At 43.3% G+C, this 14,136-nt stretch overlaps 1 protein-coding gene and 1 long non-coding RNA gene across 2 annotated transcripts; one reads left to right on the forward strand and one right to left on the reverse strand.

Annotated features, from left to right (window-relative positions):
• The first annotated feature begins 570 nt into the window (after positions 1–570).
• LOC116916623 lies at positions 571–13,802 on the forward strand. Its single transcript, XM_045169128.1, has 13 exons — positions 571–918; positions 4,676–5,089; positions 7,180–7,657; positions 7,751–8,051; positions 8,173–8,404; positions 8,524–8,751; positions 10,112–10,155; positions 10,251–10,325; positions 10,433–10,559; positions 10,634–10,754; positions 10,817–10,996; positions 11,079–11,247; positions 11,323–13,802. Exons 2-13 carry the CDS (start codon positions 5,017–5,019, stop codon positions 13,201–13,203), a joined length of 3,909 nt encoding a protein of 1,302 aa, XP_045025063.1. The 5' UTR covers positions 571–918; positions 4,676–5,016; the 3' UTR covers positions 13,204–13,802.
• LOC116916851 lies at positions 13,359–14,096 on the reverse strand. Its single transcript, XR_004390877.2, has 2 exons — positions 13,948–14,096; positions 13,359–13,891 (listed from the first exon to the last, which is right to left on the reverse strand). It is a non-coding gene; the product is annotated as an uncharacterized LOC116916851 (long non-coding RNA).
• Positions 14,097–14,136: the final 40 nt, after the last annotated feature.

Raw genomic sequence — 14,136 nt, forward strand, 5'->3', positions numbered from 1 at the left:
AAAGCCAACTAACGTTTTTTTTTTACAGCAAAATATGAAGAAAAATTAAAGGTGGAAATGTCACTAGCCGATGAACGAACGAATTTTTATTGACTAGTTGAGTGCATAATTAAAGAAGAACCCAATGTATCATAAATCTGTTCCTGGTGCCCGGCTCGTAATCTGAGAGAAACGATCGGAGAATTCTTCTTGTCCAATGTCCACCTCAACACGAACGACAGATTTGGTTCAAACCAGCTCGATATAGTCAATAGTTGAGATATTTTATTCATTCATCGTGCATGCAAATCTTTAAAAAACAAACAAACAAACAAAAAAGGTGATGTGTGTCCAAGATGTGTTTGTGACGCCGATGCGGCAGCGGCCAGTTACGTAACATCAAAATGAGGTTGAAAAGGAAGAGAAAAGATATGAGATGCAAAGGGAAAAAGAGAAATAAATTTTAAAAGGAAAGAAGAAGAACGAAGAGAGAAAGAGGAGGAGCCTAAAGGGAAGATGAAGGAGGGTTTTACAGAGAGACTATGTAGAGTTGGTGTGCTGCCACAGCGCGGCCAAGACGGGCGGGCACCTTGCGATCGAGTTGGCGGTGGACCGAAACTTTTGGGCATCGTGTGTCCCGGTTTTCACTCAACCGAACTCAGTTAAGCGCTGGCGCTGCTACCGTGCACTAGCAAACGAAGACAACGGTGGACTTTCATTTTGTTGTTGTGTTTTTGACAACGTCTATATATTGACACTTTTCTTTCTCGTTCCAAAAAGTTTACAACTGTTGCCGTTTGTTATTGTTTTAATTGTTGTGGCTGTCGCAGTAAACCATTCGTGTTTGCCTACGAGGTGTCGCCGCCCCACTTGCCAAAATAAGCCGACGTTTGCACCTGTTTGCCAACAACAACACGTATCTCAAACCATTCGACACCTGTAAGTTTTTACCCAGCATTTCTGTCCATTTACATGTGTAACAATTGACGCTAATGAGATCGCAGTTGACGTCCTGCGATTGCTTTCAACGTTGCGCGCAAGGGACGATCAAGTTCGCAAGAGTCGAATGCGGGTCGCGTTCATCGGCGATGGACGTCATCGGCCAAGTGGCGATACATGTTCCACATGTGTGCGAGACTTTCGGTTGGCAAGGAATTTCGGCCAGAGTAAAAGTTGATTTACGAGATGCACGACGGCAACGTAACATAGCGGATCTGATAGGTCAGCCGCGCATCAGTTGTTTATTGGCGTGAGCGCTACCGACGACCTACAGCGGATGGAAACAACAAAAAAGAACGATAAAGTCCCGTTATGCTCCCAAACTTCAAGGGCGATGTTGTGTTTTTAAAGCGCTACCTGTGTGTATGTGTGTGTGTGTGTAATCATTCTCATTTTCTACTTGACTGGGTCAAATAAGCTTCTGGACGCACTGTTCAACTCCAGTTTTATGGAAAGATGTATTTTGGCCGTTTGTAGGGCGCGTAGATGGCCTTGCTGGTCACTGGGTATAGCAATGCGATCATCGTCTTTGATGGTTGATATAGCCAAGCGCTTAAATAATAAAAAAAAAAACTACCACACGCAACACGAAATGTTCCAGAAGCGTTGCTGGTCATTTCTCGTGGTCAATTAGACATCAACAACGAGCGACAAACGACAAGTGTATACGCGTCTGTGTCGATAATGTCTTCACGGAAGCCGTTGGCCTAGCGTTTTTTTTTTCTTGTACAACGGGCCATCAGACACGTTAGCTGACCGAGAACTCTGCGAAATGAAAGAGCAAATGACCCGCTCAAAGAGTTTCGTGTCCTTCTTTTTAATGGATCCATCGCAATGAATTGTTTCCTGTTTGATCAATTTTTGTTTGTTTTTTTTATTTATGGAATTCAATATTTTTTTTGTTTTGGTTTTCTTGAAGGGGATTTTGATGTTGGGAATAGATAAGGGTGACTATACCAGAGGCGCTTGCCATCGGGATAGCAACAGAAAAGAAAATGTTCGCAATCAGCTTGGAATTTTGTGAAAAGAATTAGATTGGGCCGCGATTTGTGGCCTGGATTGCGAGCCACCGATTGGCCGATTGGCAACAATGAAAAAGAAAAGTGCAACGATTTTCTTTTGAATTCAATTCATCTCGATGGTCTCGATTTCTCATCATTTGCATCCCAATAGCGGACTGGGTGGTATAAGCGTAAGCCGACAATAATGAACGACCACATCTTCTTCCGCCCCTTTTGCCTTTCACGTCGGGTAGATTCCACTTGGAATTCGCAAGTTGTGTCGGTACCAATTTAGCCGTTGGCCAAACAAGTTGGCCCGAAGCAAACGGTGACGTCTTTTTCTTTTTGTGTTTGGCAAACCCTGCAATTGGCGTTCCGACCTGTTCTCGATTATAAACCACCACTAACACACACGCATACACACCCAAAAAGCGCAGCGATGCAACTGACCAAATGGTTATAGTTGGAGGCGAAGAAAGGGCCCGGGTGTCGCTCGGAGAAACCTTGAACCTGAATCCGCTCCACTGATCCACTTTTCGTGTCATTTTTTGTTTTTTTTATTTGTCCTGCTTGTAATCAGATGTTTTGGGCGTCGTCCAAGGCAAAAACCGTCTTCCGGTGAACGTCCTTCCAATTCTTTCTGCCAAAGGCTTTTGGTTTCTTTTTCCTTTTTCCGAATTCATGATTAATGGCGGTTTATCAAAGACTGCAACCTGATTCCAGACCAAAACTATGATCAAAGGTCCTTGCCGTTGATATTTCTGCTCAATTTTCAACAATAATTGGTACGAATCGGCCATTGTTCAGAGAATAATAGTTTTATTATTCGAATGTTTGGCAATTGGCGCGGCGTTGTCATATCTATTTCACTGGTCGTGTTAATCAAACATTCAGCAGCGAAGAGAAAACGGAAATTGTTTGATGGAGTTTCAGCGGACGGGCGTACATGAATATACGCTACGTTATTGTTGGTCACGCCTGATTTCTTATAGTCTTGCCCGTCGCAATTTGATATTATGCATGGTGCGATTGACGGATTGAGGTTGTTGAGAAAATGGTGCCATCAGCAAACGCGGACTCTCCGGCCATCAATTCTCCTCCTCTTTTTTTTACGTTTCACACACCCGAATAAGTGTGCCGATCAAGACGTTTATGGGCGTCCGTTCTCCATACAAGCCGACACCGGATTTTCACGTCAATGCGCCAATCTTCCAAGACAATCATTGTGCAACATATATGCAAAACGCAAAATTATACAATACCTTTCCCAATCGCCTGTTTGGATATGCTCTTCTTAGTTCTCGTTTTGTGATGACTGGCGCAATGCTGTTATTAGATATTACATCCGAGGAGAAAATAGACACGTTAAAGTCAGACATTTGAAACGCTCGTTTCATGTCAATGACAGCCCATTTGCTCGTTTGTTTGCACGCGTGTTGAAGGCCTGGTCATCATGCGACATCACGTATGACCTCCTTTTTCTGTTTAAAAAAAAAAAATCTATGGAACGTGCAACGTTTCCCCCCCATTCATTACAGAAATAAAACACGTGCAAGCAATGAAACTGTGTATAGTTGACGACCTAGTCCGTGATTACCTCTACTATACATCTAAAACAACCCAGTTCTTTACTACTCGTCTTTAGGTCATCGCCTTTCGAATTTCCATGTTCGTTGGCAATTAGTAATGACGTCCAAAGTGCTGAGATCGTCCATATATGGGCATCTACCATGTATCCGTGGCAGCTTTAAATATTAATTGATTCTCATTTTTAGTTTTTTTCCTGTTCAATGTTCCTGCTCTTTGTTTTCATTGGGCAATATTCATTGATTTCTCGTTAAAAAAATCAGGATTATCTACAGTAATGATGGCTGTCGTAATGTTGTGGTCCAAATAGTCCCACCAAAGTCCATTAAATAAAACCTCCTTCCTGCTACTGGAATTCACGTCCCTCGAGCCATGCTCAATGAGAAGGGGGAAAATTGTTTTCAAAGGAATTTCTAAATCTTCTTGGTCGCCCGTCTTGCGTCACAATAAATTGATCCTCTGTGTGCGGTTTCCAATTCGCGATGTCGTGCTGGTCCGACCAGCCAAATCGTTGATTTATGGTTAATTCCCGTAGTGTAACTACATCAACTTTCTTCTGGATACGCCGATCGCGCACCAATCCGCCAAAGGTAAAATCAGAAAGCCATACAGAGAACGGCCTATCCAATGTTTTGTGTGCAAAAAAAGGGGGGGGAGGAAATAATTTACATACGTGAGAAGTGTATAACCATCATTGAAATCAATAGCCAATGGTATACCATTTCTTTTGTAGCGCGTGCGTTGAATAGCTCGGCCATTTCCCGAAAAAAAGGAATAATGTCCTTTTCAAAGGACTTGTCTGCTGGAACATGATTCGTGTGGCTTCGTTCGTGTTTGGCTATACTAGTAGATATATATGTATTCAAAGGTGTGCTACATTTTCCATCCGTCAAAAGTCTATAAACTTCACAATAGGTATGCGTATACACGCTAGTTAGAGCGGTCGGTTTCTTTTGTGGTTAGTTTTCCCATCAGCTCAAGTGGACCGGAATTGATTCATTGCATGTTTGTCTGTGTTCTGGAGGAAAAAAAACTCTTTATGCTATTCTTTTGATACCATGACTTACAGTCTCCTTAATGTTTTGTGTGTTTTTTTTTCTTTTTTTAAGGTACATCTTTATCGTTTTTTCTTGGAGATACCCAAACTGAGAACATCAACTGTCAATCAATCGTCAGTACTAACTCACTCGTATAGTTTTAGTCTACTTTGATGAGCCGACCATGAGGCTTCCATTTCGATGTAAACAAGTAACGGCCGTCAATGAAGAATTGCCGACTGGTGAAAATTAATTTGCGGTCCTAGTTGTGAACTTATTGGATTTCAAAAGACATTGCTAGTGAATTACAAGCACGTTCTCTGTGCCCTCGCAAGAAAGAAGACAAGTATCCGGTCGTCGACCTTGCCACAACAGAAACCAACGAACTCTGTCAAAAGGAAGCCAAAACAGAAATGAGTAACGGTGAAGTTTGTGGCTCAATTGTCAAGATGCAACATATTCGCTGGATTTTGCTCCAACTAGCCGGTAAGTCGCCATTTGATCGAACAATAAATCCCATTCATCCGTCCGTTGTAAATCGTTTGAATATACAAACCTCCGCTTATAGTATAGAAAACCTAACGGGTTTTCCTTCGTTAAGGCCCACTGTTTATTCTTTATGTGCCCGACGTGAATGACTCGGGGTAAAAAAAAAAAGAGGATGATGACCATTCGATGTGTATAGGGACTAGACGGGTAAAAAAAAAAAGGGTCAAAAACACCTGTGGCATATACCGAAGAATACGTGCCTGTATGTAGAATCATTTCTTTGTATGCATACGACTGGCACAGATTTTTTTTTGGATTTTTTTAGGTCCCTTCACTTTTTTCTTTGGTTTGTTTGGGGAAGACGAGAGGCAGTTCGTCAATGCCCGGCTAGACTGTCGGGAACAACGGTCCCATTCAATGAACGCCCCTTTTAAACTAGAGCCGAAGGTTACTCACCTCTACACGTTGGTGGCAATATCCAGCACAGTTACCCACATCGCGGCCCAGTCTTTTTTTTTCTCAGTCCCTATACGTATACCCATAAACATAAAGGGGAACGCACGCATTTCCTCCTCTTATCGACTGAGGCTACCCGAATTTTTGGTTTTTTTCTTTCAGATTACAATTTTGTAACAATTTAAGAATGAATTTTTTGATAATAGAAGTTGTTAGGTTAAAAGCGGGAAGTTAAAGTGCCGTTAAGTCAGGATGTCAAGTGTTGTTGCCATTCTCAGCCAGGTAAAAGAAATACCCCCCAAAAAATGCTGGGGAAGACACTCAATGACACGTTCTTATGTCAGCTGACGAGAGAGACTTTGGTAGACAGTCAGACGCTCTGACGGCATGACCCTAATATATAGAGCCCCAGACTCACGTCGTGCGATTATGTTTTGCCCTCAAAAATGTTGACTATATAAAAATGGGCTTTAGTTTCTCCGACGCCCTGAAGACACTCAATAGGTGCGTATAATCATTACTGTTGGCTACCACGATCCCGCGAAAGCGAATAGCCAAAGCCCAGTCCAAAATATGAATGCAAAATTAGCAAAACTTTCCAGACAGCTTGTTCCCAATTTTTTTTTTTTTTACTTTCCTGTCCTCGCAGAAAAGAAAAATCCCTCGGCGTCTCTTTTCGAGAAAATGGGGATATGGGGAATTGATGTATTATTCAACTCGTGTTGCAGTTTTATGTTGGCAATTCCGGCAGCGACTCAACAACCGAACGCCCGATAACCAGCCCATATACACTGAAAAGCAATAACAGGCATTTTCTACATAGTAAACAGCATTTGCAAAAAATAGCACAAGTTTTCCGGCAGTTGCGCAAATGGCATAGTCTGCCGCTGTTGATCCGAATTCGCAAAATGGCGAATAATAACCGCAAGCGTGAAGACGTTCCGGAGAAGGGAAAGGGGAAAAAAAAACACATTTTAACGTTTGAAACTGCACGATTCGAGTAGCGATGTTGTCTGCATGCGATTTCATGAAAAATCATCAACAGATTATACTGAAGCTCACGTTTTCGCTAGAGATGGACAGCAGGAGGTGTTTTTTAAAGTGCCTCCTTGATTATTTTAATTTGAAAAATATTGTAGACATTTAAAAAAAACGGAGAACGAAAAGGAAAAGAAAGTACAGCAGGTGGGACACACCTGTCGAATACACATTGGTATCTCTTTAAAAAATCAAACATTTCTGCTCGTTATGAATATTTTTCAGGACATTCAAAGCCGGTTCCGCGTGGTATATGGCGACATTTATATAAAACGTGTGCATTTAGCTAATGGATGTTTGAATAAACATCCGATTATGTAGATCGAAAGGCTCATTATTCGCACATAAAAGCATAGCAACAGACCAGTTTCCAATGCGTGGCAAAAGAAGTAGAACGAAAAACGTTTGGCTCGGTTAGTTGCGACGATTGCGACAATACTCGAAATAGCGACCAAAACGCAGGCAGCAAACGAACTTGTTCACTTCCTTGTGAACATTTCTAAACGATGCTATACAGTTTCTTTCTGTTTCGCTTTAATCAACTGTTTTTCTCCAATTTTCGTTCGTGTTTCTCCGTTTCCCTACACACATAGTGTTGATAGGATTGTGCGTTATGGCCGGCACGTCGGCAATGCGGGACGATGGCGATCAAACAGTTGCGCGAAACGGTTTCAATTCATCGATGATGTCGCGCTGGTGGAGATCGAAACCGGACAACAACCGGTCGTCGTCAGACGTCAATGCCGAATTGAGGCATTACCAATGGCAATTGCATCAGCGACAGCAGCAAAATCAACGCGTCCGATCGCAAGAAGAAAACAGGAAACTCTGGTCGGTGTGGAACGGAGCCCAGGAGAAACTCAACGAGGAGAATGACGAACAAGAAACGAGCGCAAATTCCACCAGCCAAAGAGAGACGGAAGAGAGTCTGGCGCTTTTGGAGAATCTCGTTCACCCCGAAGAAGAATTGCTGGACGAAATCAACGACCGTCAAATCATCCAGGCCGTTATCGCTAGCATGGCTCAATGGAATCTGCGCAAATTGCAAAAGATGCAACGCAAAACAGACAGGTATTCTATCCGTCTCTAGTGTATATCCATATGCATAGTAAATCCATTCATCCGTGTGTTCGATGTCAATTTACAATTAACGTTGGACATCAGGCATCGTAGCCGTCGTGACGAGGCCATGGTCTGCTACAATGAACTGGGCTGTTTTCGAGATGAAGGCCCGTTCAGCTACTTGGACTTGTTACCAGCTCCCCCGGAAGAGATTAACACTCGATTCTTCCTGTACACCGCGCGTAACCGCGACACGCCCCATCCACTGGTGTACAACAACGCCAGCACAATCATGACGTCACCTTACAACGCTTCGCTGCCCACTAAAGTCATGATCCACGGTTTCGGATCGTCGTGTCAGCGCATCTGGGCCAAAGAGATGAGGACGGCTCTCATCAGCGTCGTAAGTCGGCCGTTTCGGTCAACAACATACACCATCGAGTGCCTCCTACCACCTTCTCCAGAAACGTAAAGCAAACATGACGGGGAATGGGTATTCCCCCTTCTTTGTCGTATTCCAACAGGGAGACGTCAACGTCATCTGCGTCGATTGGGAGAACGGCGCTAATTTACCCAACTACGTCAGAGCAGCTGTTAACGCACGTTTGGTCGGTCGTCAAGTGTCTCTCTTGGTCACTGCCATCAATGGAATGCTCGGCTCCAAGAACGCCGATTTCCACCTCATCGGATTCAGTTTGGGCGCTCACGTAGCCGGATTCGCTGGTTCCGAACTCCGCAACGTTAGTCGCATCACTGGTTCGTTTCCTTATTCAAAGAATTCTTTATTCGATTCGATCCGTACCAGTGTCAACGTTAACGGAAAGAAACACAAGACAATCAGAGTTAATTGGACCGACTGTATACTATCTATCCAGGATTGGACCCAGCTGGTCCGCTCTTTGAAAACTATGACCCGCGAGTTCGACTCGATTCGACCGACGCGGATTTGGTTGATGTCATTCATTCCAACGGCGAGAAAATCTACATGGGAGGCTTAGGTGCCTGGGCACCGATGGGCGACATTGATTTCTACCCGAACGGTGGCAGGATGCAAAAAGGATGCACTAATCTATTCGTCGGAGCCGTCAGTGACATGATTTGGTGTAAGTTTTCACACACATCTCTTCTTTCTCTTGTGGCGCGATTTGCATCTATACATGAAAAGGCTCATTATAACTTTCTCTGGGCAAAGACCAAGAAAAAGAAATCGTAGTAGAGAGAGCCGGGGAGAATCCCGAATGCATTATCGGCGGGACCTTGTTTTTTTTCACGTTTTGAATATTAGCAGCAGATGCTTGCGTCATTCTGGAACGGCTGACAGCGGTTTTACTCCATCCATCAAACAAATGTTATGGAAGTTTTAAAGAGATGGTGACATTTCGAGACAACAAAAAGCTCTACCAGTGAAATTGAAATACTTTTTTTTTTTTTTTTTTACGATAGCGAAAATAATTCGGGTTGTTTTCGTTCACGTACTGAGCGTGTCCACCGCTAAATTGGCCTGCAACTTTCACCGATCTTTGCGCGGATTATGGTAGCGGGAGCCTTGCAACAACTTCTCATGGGCCGCACACTCTTTCTCTTTTTTTTTTTTTTTTTGTTGTTTTCATTTCATGACAAGAAATTGCCAAGTTTTTTTGTTTAGTTTATTTTTCTTTCTTGTAATGCGCTAAAATGCGCTTCGTAAATCTTTCTTTGTGCGTGCCGTTTAGCGTCAACAGACTACGCTCTCACTCTTTTCACAGTTTGTTAATCCTTTTGATTACTTTTGAAATGTAACAAAGACGTTGGGCGAAAGGCCAACACTTTGTCTAACTGCCCGTTTTTCTATGTATAGCCTCTCGCAAAGAGAACGTCTGCACGATAAGTATGCCCGATAGGAGAGGGCACTGTAGACGTTGCGTTCTGTTTAGAAAATGGAAATTGGTCATGCGAAGCGAGGAAACAAAAACAAAAAAGAAACTAAAGTAAAAGAGAAAATATAGGAAGATATGTTTCTCTCCTTCTGGCTCAATAGAACGCTAGGTGAGTCATTTTCGCGAGCGAAACCGAGGCTTATTTGCAGCTCCCCCAGTGGCTCTCCTTGGCGTCCCGTTCCATATAGGCAATGATCCTCAAATCATAATTGACGCAGTCGTAAAATTCTTTCTACCCAGTACCTACCGTGTTAAAACGGCTAACGTGGGGGCCTTTTTTTATTTATTTTAATGACGAGCCATAATCACGGGGAAGTCGAGATAAGAGCGTGACCAATTTCTAGTAAAATGGCGAAAGAGCCTCGTTTTGATTCAGAGAGTCCCTCCGAACTTTTGAAAATAAAACACATCGACATTGTCGATTAACATTGGTCTTGATGTAGGCCAATCAGTTTCAAATTTCGTGCTGTTGATATTCATCCGCCTTTTGTTTGTTTTCTCCTTTTCGTCCTCCATATTTTATGTTTGTTTCTCGTTGACTTCACAGCATCTGCCGAGGAAAACGGACGCAGTTTGTGCAACCACCGACGCGTAAGTGTTTCCCCTATCGTTAAAGAGCTAGACTCGTATACATCATCAAATGAAACTTTCTCATCATCAACTTGTCTTTCGTGTCATCTATAAAGGCCTATAAACTGTTCACCGACTCGGTTGTTCCAGGATGCCACTTTCCAGCCTTCGCCTGCGAGTCTTACGAAAAGGTATAACAACATATAAAGTATATATGTTGTTTTCACTTTTATACGTTTCAACCACATTTCGATTCCTTAATAAAACGTTGAATGCTTTGCGGCTTTTTTTTTCCAAGCTCCTGGAAGGCGATTGCTTCCCGTGTGTTGATGCTGAACAATGTTCCAATATGGGTTTCTATGCCGATAAATCGCCCGGCCGGGGAATCATGTACTTAGCAACACGCGAAGAGGAACCTTTCTGTGGTAAGTTTAAGCAACTCTTGTAATTATTTGACGTCATATCTAAAGAGAATTTATGTTTGATCAATCGTGAATAGCCAATCAATATCGAGTGCAGCTGCAGAGCTCTACCACGCTGCAACCTGTTACCACCCAGGGTAAGATCGAACTCATTCTCATTGGAGCAAACAATTTCAACGAGACTTTCACCCTGACAAAGTATGAAAAACACGTGAATTGATCTAGTCGAATGAATCTAATTCAAATATTGGTTCTTGAAGGGGCCCTGATTACGAGTTAACCAGCGGTGGTAAACTGGTACGGCTGATTGTGCCACATCCAACCTTTTCACCGCCGGCTAAAGTCCATGTCGTATACACGGCTTATCAGGGTTGGATTTACAGTGGTTTGACTAAATGGCCCATCGACAAACTCGTCCTGACAGACAGCTACGGCAAAAGGTAATAATTGATTGAATTCTAAATTAATTGGGTATACACAAAAAAGAAATCAGTCCACTTGAATTTTATGTTTGCTTTTCAGCGTATCGTTCTGCCAGAAAGGGATGTACTTGGAATCTGGTAAAGCTCTTGCCATAACTCTCCATCCAGGTGAATGTAATCCAGCACCTCCTCCGTCTTCAACGTTGACCAACAGCCTCATCAATAACAATCAAACGCCATTCCCAAGCAGGCAACCACTGGATTCCGGAGTAAGTTAAAAACAAACAACAAACAAACAAAACAATTAAACAACGCAATACTCATCTAACTATCATCTTATCCAGCCATTAGATAACGAAATTCCGGTACTGAATGAAATCCGATTCCGTTCACTTGATGGCGACACGGTATCGATCGGTGGACTGTTACCAAACCAAACAGCTGAGCCCAAATCGACAATTTCATCGATTACTCGTTCCAATGCCACCAATAACATCTACCCGTACGGAAATGTGCCTTTGGCTTTGTTGCAACAACAAATTCCAGCTGATATCAAAGTGGGTGGTGGCGGAGGAAATAGCGCAAGCAACGGGCCGACTAGTAGCAAACGGCCCAGCTTTTACCAGTGGCCATTAGTGGGTAATCTTTTCGGTAGTCACGGTCGAGCTCGATTCAAGTCTCTCGGAGGCAATGGTGGATCAGGTCGTAAATATGAGCCCCAAGGACAGTTGACTCCACCATCACTTCAGCAATTACAGCAAGGCGTCGCAGTTCAGTCGAACAAGGAGAGCCCATCCAATTCGCGGCGGCCATTCACTAGACGGAATAATCCGCAGCAAACAATGAGCGTCGAAGATCAGACGAAAGTCGAATACTACCTCCTCCGACAACAGCAACTTCATTTGCAACAACAGCAAATTCGACAGGCCAATCGGTTGTTATGGGGAAACTCCAACAGATCACAACAACTGTCCATTCGAGGGCAACAACAAGCTCTTGCGAATCAGCAGTACTACCAGCAGTGGGTTCCACAACGTCAGGTAGTTCCTCCTCCACCGCCACCACCTCAGTGGCGACCGGATGCTCTTGTCGAAGCGGAAATAACGCGTTATTCAACGAAGCCTGTTGTACAAGGAGAACTGTCAATGCCATTGGATCACATGCAACAAACGTTTGCTCAGACTTTGCTAAATCCATCCAATCAGCAATTTATTGAACGATTTAGGAATCAGCAACAGCAGAACGTTCCTCAACTTCGTTCAAGCATGGTTGTTCCCGGTACTGAGCTAACAACAACTCCTACTCTAACAAGCACGGGTAGTTTAATGGTGGCAAACAGTGTACCATCATCGTCTAGCACCATTTCCAGCAGTCAGGTAACATTGACAACAATGACAATCAGCAACACAATGCACTCCCACAGCCAGCAAACGAGCCGACAACCCGAAATAGAACAAGCTTCGACACCGAGCGATAATCTAGTAGTAACAGACGTAGAGCAATCTGATAATCTTCAGATCAACAACGTAAAGAAAGCCAACGAAGATCCGGGACTGTCTCTGGCTACCATCGAAGCAGCTACGTTGCTTTCAGTCAAGGCTCCTCCTTCGATTAACCATCGTCAGATAAACGAAACGACCATTCAAGCAGTTAGTAATAATCTCTCGTCTTCAGCAGAAGCTACTTCAACAGCATCCCAGAACACGACTGCAACAACCCTCGATCTCAATGACGAATTGATTCCTACGCACCAGACCATCAGTCCGAGCAATGTAACATTGTCCATAACCACAATCGAAGATGTTCTCATTCCTCCAGTGAAAGACACCTCGAATGCAGCAGTTTTGTGGTCAGATTATTCACTAGCACCTGACGGCGGTAGCAGTCCAATATTACTGTCTGAAGAACTCGATCCTGATCCGGAGCAACTGGGCCAGGCAAGAGACGAATACTGGTCTAGTAAAGCTCAGACTTCTCGGGTGAAGCAGCAGGTCATTCCTTCCCCTGTTGTGGCCATTGTCGGATCTACTTACTATCCACATCAGTATGCGGCAATGCGACCGTCTAGACTTCAATTGCAAGAACACCAACCACTCTACATTCCCCTAAATCCAGCGGATCGCCAAAGTCGCCAACTCCAAGCGCAGTATTATGCCGACACGACGAGCACAAGTATCCATAAACTGGCTCCTGAGCCCGTTCTAGTTGTAGTGTCCACTAGGTGAACGTTGTCTACTCTTCCACATATCGTCACGCGAGAATAAAATGATTTTGCTAGCCAAAATGGCTTGCAACCGACGCCGGTAAATTATGTTTCTACACAGATCTTCTGCGAACATGTGGTGTTGAAACTAACGGTGACAAAATCCTGTACAGATAATTATGTTTTATCCTTTTTTTTTTGGTTGGAGGCCTTTCCCAAGAACCAAACCCAAAACAATTTATTAATTTACTTTATATTTTGTTATGATCTGAGCCTCCCCGTTTAGGTTATAACATCGACGCCAGAGAGAGAGAATAAAAAGTACTTCCTAAGAAAAGAAAAACCCGAAAAAAACATGCCTGTGATTTGTGTTCTATTTGGTGTGACTGATAATGAAAAAGACCAGTTTAGAATTCTGTTTTCTGTTCATGTTCAATGGAGATGTTATTTATCTTTCGTCTTCTACAACGTTACCACTGTTTTTGCGACGAGGTCGTCACTTACCTGCTATTTGTTTTCATGCGCAACGAAACAATCCGGCTTATCGCCATGCCGAGATGTCCTTCAATTACCCCCCCACCATACACATATTGCTTGTTTCAATACATGCCTTATCGAATATCTATAGTCTGCTGATCACTATATAAGAATCGTTTGGCGCGGGTTATGTAGGACAAATATTTATGTTTCGCTTTTTCTTTCATATAAACCTGGAAATCAAATAATCATCAATAAAACCAGAAATTTTATTCAAATTCTTTCGCACCCAAGGCAGTGGACGCTCAATAGAAGATGCTGAAAGGCCTTGCAGGCCACTGTAGGCTATGACCTATATGTCCCATAACACTTGCGATGTAATCAGGTTAAAACAACAGTGAGACACGATGAAATTCACGATCGATCTTTGATGGCTGTATAAACAATTCCCTTAGGGTTTATTTACGTGGTCTGCTCG

Source organism: Daphnia magna, linkage group LG2 (genome assembly GCF_020631705.1).
Source record: "Daphnia magna isolate NIES linkage group LG2, ASM2063170v1.1, whole genome shotgun sequence".
NCBI classification, from domain to species: domain Eukaryota; kingdom Metazoa; phylum Arthropoda; class Branchiopoda; order Diplostraca; family Daphniidae; genus Daphnia; species Daphnia magna.